At 37.5% G+C, this 10,725-nt stretch overlaps 1 protein-coding gene across 1 annotated transcript in view; it reads left to right on the top strand.

The window, feature by feature from the left end:
* GARS1 (glycyl-tRNA synthetase 1) overlaps positions 1-10,725 on the top strand; it is a 39,740-nt gene that overhangs the window by 16,497 nt on the left and 12,518 nt on the right. The window contains exons 8-10 of the mRNA XM_032286883.1: positions 1,903-2,052; positions 5,662-5,824; positions 6,879-7,043. Of these exons, the coding sequence (XP_032142774.1) occupies positions 1,903-2,052; positions 5,662-5,824; positions 6,879-7,043 (478 nt within the window). The remainder of the gene's footprint in view (positions 1-1,902; positions 2,053-5,661; positions 5,825-6,878; positions 7,044-10,725) is intronic.

The following is a 10,725-nucleotide window of genomic DNA, read 5'->3' as shown; positions in this document are numbered from 1 at the left end:
ATTTTTTTTTTTTGCCATAAAATAAAATCTCTGATCACTATATTTTCTAGTTATAGCTGTATAGGGCAGAAGAGACAGTTGAAGAATGTGTTTGAAAGCCATTGAAAATCACATTTTTAAAATCAACAGACTATACCTATGCTGCCCAATATGGTAGACCACTAGTCTATTTAAATTGCAATTAATTAAGATGAGATAAATTTTAAAATTCAGTGCCTCAGAAGAACTGGACCTATTTTCAGTCTCAAGAGCCAAATGTGGCTGGTATCTAACCATACTGGACGACACAGATTACAGAACATTTCCATTACTGCATAAAGTTCTGTTGGACAGTGTCATACTAAACTAAATGGTTTCTAAAGTATCCTTCAGCTAATTTTTGTAGTTTTAGTAGAGACAGGGTTTTACCATGTTGGCCAGGATGGTCTCAATCTCTTGACCTCATGATCTGCCCCCTTGGCCTCCCAAAGCGTTGGGATTACAGACGTGAGCCACTGCACCTGGCCTAGATATTTTTCTTATGGTAGGGCAAGAGAGTAGGTTTTTGCTATATGAGCTAGATAGATCGTGTTTCCCGGAGAAGAGACCGAAGAATAAGAAAAATTAATTGTGACAAAATGTGTCACAATTAATTATTCTAATGAGATATCAGGTTGATACAGAATATTTCATGGAAAGAGGCCAATGGCAAGCCTTTCATTTTGGCCGTATGTACAGAGAGTCATAAAACGAGACATAACCTGTGACCTAGACATTCCATTTCTGGGAATTTATCTAAGGAAATAATTCAGAAGGAAAGGAAGCTATACTTACAAGAAATATATAAATTAAAAGTAGAAATAACCTATTCAGTAATTTGAGAGTGGTTAAAACAATTATGGTAAAGTGGATTAGTTTAATATAATATTCTGCCACTTTTAAATGTGAGAAATTTGTGCTATTATTTAGAAAATTGAAAAGTATAAAATAAGTAATATATAATTTTATACATACTAACCATAAATATGCATATAAACTTTACTTACAATTGGATGAAATCCGGAAAGGACCATAAAAATTAAGATTTGGTCTGTTAAGTGAGAAGAAGATACAGTTTTAGGGTTTTTACCCCCTTGGTTTTAAAGTTATTTTAGTACAATATTTATTTTGAAGTAGGCCATTGGGAGCACTTCCTTTGTGGGTGTTTTACACAGAATATTTCCTAGGCAATTGAGAGAGCAGTGGCTATAACAGTATATTTGCTTGACTATATCTTTAAAATACAGAGAAATGCAGAAGCCTCTGGTTGAAAATATAAAATACTGCAGAGAATAAAATGATATGAAAAACGCTAAAAATTACCTGGCTTGGTGAGGTGATTGTTAGTAATAAGTGAGTGCTGATGTTAAATGTGAGCCTATACTGATTTCTTTCTAGCCCCTCAATTAAATTTTAATGAGTGGGTTAACAGGGCTATACGTAGGCATGAGTATAATTTTCCAAAGGATCTAAAATTGATGTCTGCTTCCATGTAAATGATGACTTAGAAGACATCAGGGGTGTAGGGGGCACTGTATGGGGCAGAGGTGGTGTTTTTATTTATTTTTATTTCTGCTTTTTGAGAAGTAGGGTTTTGACTCACTGGTATAATTAAATGAAATGGCATTGCCAACAGTAGTATTGCCGTACTAATTACTTAATACATTTTCTAATCCTTGCTCTGAAAATGTTTGCTACCAAGAAAAATAATTTTAAAATTTTAAAGTTAAGAAATTCTATTTCTAAAACTTCATTTTAGGGCCTATACAGCTTTGTTGTGAAAATGATATATTTAGGACTTTTAGGATTTGTATCTAGAATTTCAGGATTGTTGGAAAACATAATTTCTTTCTTTGTAACAGACTGATTTACTTAAATTTATAGGTACCTGAGACCAGAAACTGCACAGGGGATTTTCTTGAATTTCAAACGGCTATTGGAATTCAACCAAGGAAAGTTGCCTTTTGCTGCTGCTCAGATTGGAAATTCTTTTAGAAATGAGATCTCCCCTCGATCTGGACTGATCAGAGTCAGGTACTGCACAGGTTACTCTTACAATTAGTTAATGACATTGGCATTGAATTGGAAATGAAAGCTTGCTGTTTTGAAATACTTCTGCTTCATAATCCTGATTATGAATTTATTTTTGTCATCTCCAAAAATCATGTTTTACATTTGTAATCTCTAAATGTAATCTCCAGGATGACAGGCAGTTTGGAGTGACAAAAGTGAACTTGAAGGGAAAGGAAGGAGGGTGGAAAATATTTTAAGAGTCTCACCTGTTCCAAAATTACATTTTTTCCTTGTTCATCATATATTTTGAGGTTGGTAATATCTTGATTGTCTAAACCAAGGCAGTACTGGCAATGGTTAATGTGTATAAAAGTGTGGGGTGGCCAGGCGCGGTGGCTCACGCCTATAACCCCAGCACTTTGGGAGGCCGAGACGGGTGGATCACGAGGTCAAGAGATCGAGACCATCCTTGTCAACATGGTGAAACCCCGTCTCTACTAAAAATACAAAAATTAGCTGGGCATGGTGGCGCACGCCTGTAGTCCCAGCTACTCGGGAGGCTGAGGCAGGAGAATTGCTTGAACCCAGGAGACAGGTTGCGGTGAGCTGAGATCGCGCCATTGCACTCCAGCCTAGGTAACAGGAGTGAAACTCCGTCTAAAAAAAAAAAAAAAAAGTGGGGGGTGGGGTTGGGTGGGGATAGGTTGATAGTTATAGCAGAAGGATCGTTCTAGGTGTCCAGACAATATTGCTGAAGTTGGGGTGAGGATGTGTCAGTAACCAATTGGTGTTCTGGACACAGCCTCCATCCAGGTATTTGGGGGTGCCTATGTGACAGAAAGGCCAGCTAACAAGCTTACCCTCATCACTCGTGTTCACTCACTTGCCTCTATTCAACTAGCCTACTTTTCTCTGATATATCCAGGGATGTGTGGGAAGGCATATTGGGGCTGGTGAGTTCCACATTTCTTTAGAAATTTATTATGACTTAGCTGTTTATGACTTAAGCTTTTTGTGATTTCTATACATTTTATTCCTGGTATCATCTTATACATTCCGTATAAAAATATGAGGTGTAGCTAAACATAAGTTTTGAAGGCCCCAAAGTGTTTTCCCAGCCGCAACACCCACACATTTCCTGTTTTCTCTTCTTACTCACTGTAATTACAGACTCCAGTGATAACATAGCCCGGTCACTGACTCTGGATCAAAGCATCCAGAGCACCTGCCTCATCTTGTCCCCATGATGCTGTCCGTGAGAAGATGCCTACGAAGATGCCTACGTTCTGAGCAAACTGTGTCTCTAGGCCCTTCAGGCTTATGGTTTAGGAAGGAGAGACTTACTGAGGAAAGAATGTGCACAACTTAGAGAAAGTCAGGGGAAGGAGCCCTCTGGGCTTTCATGTAAAAAGAGGAGGTCATCAGAAACTTTAGCCAGGTATGATAGCAATGAAAAATTTGTCAGATTTGAGTCTTTGTTTTATTTCCCAGTGTCTGAGTGTTTTTGTTTGTTTGTTTTGGTTTGGTTTTGCCAGTTTCAACAGTACCTAGCAAGCGTGCTTTCCCAAATTGAGGAAGCTGTGTAAGACTGACCTTGTCTAGAGCTAGTGTTATGACGAGGGTTTACACAGAGTAGTTATGGGAAGAGTGTTGAGAAGGCCTGAGATGTAAGGCAGTGTCTGGGGCCTGTGCAGTGAAAAAGTGGCAAGTAGGGAAACCAGCTTGGAACTGGGGAGTGATTCCAGGAGTTAACTGGTAGAAAGGCTCTGGGGCTTCTCAACAGTGTATTCCTTGGTCATTTTCACTTCAGAGTGTCCTGTCTGAATTCTGGCTAGTTTTGTTATGTCCCTTGCAAGAAGTACACTAATTCTTTCATGAGTCAACATCCTCCTGGCTTTTGTTCCATAGTAGGGCTAGGGTTGGCTTATTTAGTGTTCTGATTCTTCTTGATGGCAGAGTTCTCCAGTAATTAATCTTTGCATAGCTATATTTACTTTTGTTAGTTTAGGGGTTTTAGATTGTTCATATGAAGATTTTCTAAAATTTTATTTTATTTTGATTGACTTGTCTGCCTTCCTAGCCTGTGTGTATTTTAGTTCTCTACAGTTTCAGGTACAGTCTCTGAACTCAGATACAGTTACTCAGAATTCTGATGATTCCCGCCTCCTTGTATGAGCTGACATTGATGAGTAAATTTTGTATGATTTCAAGTTACACAGCAGGGTGCTTTGATATGCTTATACATTGTGAAATGATGACCACAGTCAAGCTAAGTAACATAATTATCACCTCACATAGTTACTTTTTTTTTGTATATATAGTGACGAGAATACTTAAGATCTACTCTTTGAGCGGATTTCAGGTATACAGTGAATCATTAACTATAATCATTGTGCTGAGATTTGTCAGAGAACAGATGGAAAGACTTTGGCAGCAGCTTTTTGGGTATTCTAGGCAGGGCCCTTAATTTACCCTGTCCCGCATTGTAGATGTTCAGTTGCTGTCAGCCCAGTGATAAGCTATGCGAGGACAAACACCATGTTTGCTTCTCTAACATATATGTGGGCGCAGAAAATGTTTCCTAGTTGTTGAAAGACAACGAAAACATACGTGCTACAGGACCAAATAAGTGACACTATTAAACAATAAAAATTTTTAATTACACCTCTTTTGCAGTGTATTTCATGTATTTTTAGGATCCATTTAAGCAATTTTACATTACTTATAAAACATCTGAGGTAATCATGGAAGTACACCAGAAAATGTGGTTTTTTTGAAAGAAGAGAGATTGATTTTGACCCATAAAATTAATTTGAAAACTTTCCCTGCCAATAGCTTCTAAATTGCATTCAGAGAAATCTCTTTGGGAAACCATTACTATGTGCATTTCATCGTTAGGTAATTAGTTTGATGTTAGCTTGTTCAATTCATGCCTTATGTCCTTTGCCTTGAGTAACACTTTAAGATGCTCTTACTCCAAAGAAACCAGCTGTATGATGCCATTATCAGTCATTTACTTGTTCGTAGCAACAAAAAAGAAGAAATTAAACAGCTGTAAAAGCTAAAGAGCCATTTCATTTCGCTTTTAATTTCCCATTCTTTGAAAAGTCAGTATGAAGAACTTTACTTAGTATATACTTGACTTGCTAATACTTTAAGGAAAACTATTTTAACTGGATGTCACTAATCAATATCTTATTTCCTATTTTGCATGTGCTATTTGCTTATGTTTTTCTCATTTAAAAACTATATTAATCTCCCTTTAAAAAGTTGTTTTCAGTTAAAAGTAATAATCTTTTTGGATATAGCTGGAGGGAAGGAATTCATACTTCAGAGAAGTTAGATTGTGTTTATTTTAAATAGTAATACAGTTTTCATTAGTTTAAAAATAACTGTCACATGTACTCCTTAAATTTGTAGAAATGTAATGCATCAAAAAAAAAAAAATAACAACTACTCAGACAAATTTAATTCAACACTTTTTTGGCCATTTCCTTAGGAAGCCAACTTTCTGCTTAGTGAAAAAGATTACTATAGTATGGGGTCTTTATCACTGTAGAATGCAGTTGAAATTAGGGGGCTTATTTAGAGTTAAACATGTGGATTTCTCACTTACGTTTTTGCTTTCAGAGAATTCACAATGGCAGAAATTGAGCACTTTGTAGATCCCAGTGAGAAAGACCACCCCAAATTTCAGAATGTGGCAGACCTTCACCTTTATTTGTATTCAGCAAAAGCTCAGGTCAGCGGACAGTCTGCTCGGAAAATGCGCCTGGGAGATGCTGTTGAACAGGTAAGATTCTGGAAGTAATTTAATTTAGATTGTACCTGTTCAGTGGTTGCAGCAATTAGCAAATTCTGTGTGTTCTGGGTGACAATATATTTTAGTTTGTCAGTCATTTGCTTTTTATACAGTACTTGGTTTTGTACAGACTTTATTATATAGTATTATTATATATCACCTAAACATCTCAATTTGTGGGCCTTGGGGCTAACATGAAAAAATATTTAGCAGAGCACTTGGAAAATAGATCTTGGTTTACATTGTGCCTCACCAATATGACTCAACAGTATGTACTATTTTGGGGGAGACAGAATTGGACTCAAAGAAAGCAAGGCCTCTGGGTTTCAGACTCTTCTGTATTACCCATAGCAGTGGAATAAGGCCTTGCATATAAACACTTTGTAAATATTTGCCTGGAGAAGTGAGTATATGAAAACTTGCCAACAGTAGCTGCTGTCCAGTAGTGGAATGGGTTGCCTTGGGGAACAGTAAGCTTCCTGACCCTGAAAATACTCCCAGCAAGGTTGGACAGTAGCTTGTCAGCCACTTTGCAGAGAAGACCCCGGCAGTGTGTGGAGAGGGGGCTAGATGTTTTCTAAGGTCTTTCCAAATATGAAAATGATTACGTGTACTCTATGGGGTTCACAAATTTCAGTGGATAAGGATACATTAAAATCCCCTCAACATGTCTCATTACTTTGGTTAATTCAGACGGGAATGTCTTTGCCAGTCTTCAGTGTCATTATGAATATTGTTTTTAGTACTGTAGATTTAGAAGGTATGGGATATTGGGCTGAATTTTTGCTGACCCAGTAAGTATGTTGGACAGATTTTGAATAACTCCATTATCCTCTTCTTGACATTAACCCATTTAAAAATAACCGAGATCTCATTCTGAGTATTTAAAATTGTTTCAAAAGCAAGATAAAATAGTTTACCTTAGATTTCAAATATTTTTCAGTAGAATGAGTCAATAGAAAATGGTACCTTGGCCTTCAAGAGTATTAATGTATGTTTTCTTTTCTTCCTCCATGTTTCCTTGCTTACTGGTTGATTGATTTAGGGAGTGATTAATAACACAGTATTAGGCTATTTCATCGGCCGCATCTACCTCTACCTCACGAAGGTTGGAATATCTCCAGATAAACTCCGTTTCCGGCAGCACATGGAGAATGAGATGGCTCATTACGCCTGCGACTGTTGGGATGCAGAATCCAAAACATCCTATGTAAGTGGAGTGGAATGCGGTTTACTATATGGTTTTCACATTGTTAACTTAGGAGCACAGGTTTCAAAATGAACTTCTGTGCACTTCATGTCACAGGGGAACAAAGAGAAAAGAAACTAGATCTTTTCCTGAGCAAAACGGAAGAAGCATTTGCCTCCTGCCTTTTTATAAGTGTCCCAGGAGCCCATTGTGGTCTTAGATAGTTGAGAGAGAGAGAGAGAGTTGATGATGGAGCAGTGCTAATGTGTATGCTAGCTACATAGTGTATTGGCAGCATTACTGGCAATATCCTGGAGTAGATCTAAGACACATTGGCCTCTTCTTCCTGGCAAGAGTCCCAGCAAATGGTGGAGAGGTTGAGTAAGAAAGTCATAGTGCTCTTAGCTTAATGAGATAACATGGTCGCTTTGGGTAATATGCTAGTTGATTCTGATGTCTTGCTTAAAAACTACCTTTCTCAAATGTTATATATTTAACTCGAAATTCAGAGACAATCTCCAGGTACCCTCCTGCCCCTGTGCCCTGTCACCCCTCCAGTCTCCACCACCAAACGTGAACATTAGTACTGAAGCTGAGAAACGAAAGGTTGTCTATATGGGTGCAGGGGGAAATGTGGCGTCCAAAGCAAGGGCTGAGAGTCTTTTGGCGTTTCCCTTATTGGGTGTTAAAGAGGCTTCCTCCCCTGCATAGAAAGAGACTACTTTAGTCCAGTGTCATTGGTTCAAGTGTACCCCTGGTTCCGTTTTTACTTTTTAAAATGGCTTTCTTTTTGTGATTTTTTAAAATTAAAAATCAAAATTAGGCATATTTTAAAAAAGCAATGACTACTTCTTGTAAAACAAAAAGGATAAAATAATTCTGAAGAATATTATATAGAAAATGAAACTTAAAATTGTATGCCTCTTCCCAAGTGTTTTATGTCTCTTTATATTGAGCAAACATTTTCTATAAAGGACCAAATGGCACATATTTTTAGCTTTATGAGTCTCTGTCACATAACTTTGTTGTTTTTTAATAACAAATGTCAAAACTGGCCAGGTACGGTGGCACATGCTTGTAATCCCAGCACCTTGGGAGACCGAGGTGGGAGGATTGCTTGAGCTCAGGAGTTTGAGACCAGCCTAAGCAACACAACAAGACTCCATTTCTACAAAAAAAACAAAAATTAGCCAGGTGTGGTAGCACACCCTTGTAGTTTCAGCTGCTTTGGAGGCTGAGGTGGGAAGATCACATGAGCCTTGAGAGGTCAAGGCTGTAGTGAGCTGTGATTGTACTACTGAACTCAAGTCTGGGCGACGGTGAAGCCTTGTCAAAAAAAAAAAAAAGATCATGCTTATCTCCATGGTCTAGGGTATGTCAGCCTTCTCTGTATGACTTTTCTGTGTGTTACAAACACACACATATGCATATATTTATAAATGACTGTTAATGATGTTGCTTTTAATATATTCTTTTTCCCTTGTAGAATTGGGAAAGAATTGCTGTTAATGATAATAGTAATTATTTTTAGGATTATGGGTGATCATTAATTTCTTTACACTTTTTAGATTATTTGGAATTTCTTTTAATTTTCAGATCAAACCAGTAAAATGTTTTTCCTTTTGTTTGAGAAAAGATTGTCTTTTCTTTTTGTTTCATACCCAGGTCCTTCTCTTAAGTTTGTTCTGACTCTAATTTTAGATTAAACCAGATGTTGTTCTTGTTGTCTCAGTTAAATAATTTACTTAAGTCTCATAGCTAGTGAGTGGTGAGGCTGAGATATATAAAAACCTGTCTGCCTGATGCCTGGCCTATGCTATTAACAGTTATGCTGTACTGCTTTATAAACCCCACTGTCTGCTTGCTGGCTGAGTGCCACTGTGAGGGTTGGGGATCAGAAAATGGAAAGTCACTGCAAGCAGGGCTAAGTGAAACAAGAAGCTCCAGAGTCCCAGATGCTCTCAAGGGGAAGGGAGAACTCCCTTAGAGAGTGTAATACTTTTTGTGTGCTTCATATATTTTTTAATAAAAAAAAGTTACCATTGCACTTAATGCCACACCAATTCTCTCTCCCTCCAAGGAAGTAACCACTATCCCAAAGTTGTTATTCTCAGGCATGTTTTTGTAATTTTACCTTGTAGTACATAAATGTTAGTTGACATCTTTAGTAAATTATAACCACCAAATTATATGTTTAAGAACGTAAATATACTTACTACTTGACATGTATAGGGAATGTCAGATTGCCAGGTTGTATGTTTTTCTTCTTTATCCTTTTGTTGTTGTTTTGTGTTGAGATTTCTGAGTTCATATGAGTTTTATGTTTGCTTTCTTTCTATAGATAACCCATGTGATAACATGTACTTGGAAAGCTTAGTAGTTTCTGTTTTGTTTTGTTTTTTGAGACAGAGCCTTGCTCTGTCACCCAGGCTGGAGTGCAGAGGTGCATTCTCAGCTTACTGCAGCCTCTGCCTCCTAGGTTCAGGCGATTCTCCTGCCTCAGCCCCCCAAGTAGCTGGGATTACAGATTCTCACCACCACACCTGGCTAATTTTTGTATTTTTAGTGAAGATGGGGTTTCTCCATGTTAGCCAGGCTGATCTTGAACTTCTGACCTCAGGTGATCCACCTGTCTCAGCCTGCCAGAGTGCTGGGATTATAGACATGAGCCACCGTGACTGGCCAAACTTAGTTTTGATGGTTGAATTTTCCCAAAGTCTTTGGATCAAAGGCAAAAACAAAACAAAACAAAAAAGGAATATTCATGAGAAGGACTAGCTAGAGATGTACCAAAATAAGCCCTTTACACACTCTTATTCTCATTGAAATAACGAGTTCTTAAGAGTTTGTTATAGTTGGGGTTGCTATAAGAAAGCACCACATGCTGAGTAGCTTATAAACAACAGACATTGATTTCACTGTTCTGGAGGCTGGAAGTCAGAGATCAGAGTGCCAGCATGGTCTGATTGTTGTGAGGACCCCATTCTCAGTCACCTACTCCCAACTTCTTGTTTTATCCTCACATGGTGAAAGAGGGCAAGAGAGCTCTCTGGGATCCCTTTTATAGGGGTGCCAAATCACAGTGATTGAGGCTCCACCCTCATGACCTAATCACCTCCCAAAGGCACCTCCTCCTAAAACCATCATGTTGGGAATTAGTATTTCAATATACAAACTTTGCCAAGGACACAAGTATTCAATTCATTGTGTGTTCTTTGAAAATAATTTAAATTTTGCTTTTTAAAAGTAACTTTTGTATGTATCACCTGGTACCAAGGTGATCATAATGCTCTTATTTAATTTTATTGTGTGACCTAAACTTTACTCACTCTTATACTGAGTTTTCTTTTGTTCAGTAAAGCAAGTGAATTGAATTCAAATGCCCACATTTATGGCCAGCTGAAGTATGTGTTTAGTCAGTCATCTGATATCAAGTTGTGAGAACAGTAGGTACTCCATACAAAGAATAGTGGTTTCTGCCAAATTCATTTTGATTCCTGTTCACAAATTTGAACCAAAATTACAGGCTTTGTCTAGGTTCACATTTAATTTCCATAATTAAATTCCAGAATATATTAGTTTACCCCACAGATGCAATATGACAATATAAATCCATCCAGAAAACAAGACTACTTTGTGTACAGTGTGAATTATATATTTTTTTCTTTCTTTCTTTTTTTTTTTTTTTTTTTTTTTTTTTTTT

This window comes from Sapajus apella, unplaced genomic scaffold (assembly GCF_009761245.1).
Source record: "Sapajus apella isolate SASKATOON/1434 unplaced genomic scaffold, GSC_monkey_1.0 scaffold19, whole genome shotgun sequence".
Classification (NCBI taxonomy): domain Eukaryota; kingdom Metazoa; phylum Chordata; class Mammalia; order Primates; family Cebidae; genus Sapajus; species Sapajus apella.
The sequence above is the reverse complement of the archived record's forward strand: the minus strand, read 5'-3'. Positions and strand labels throughout refer to the sequence as shown.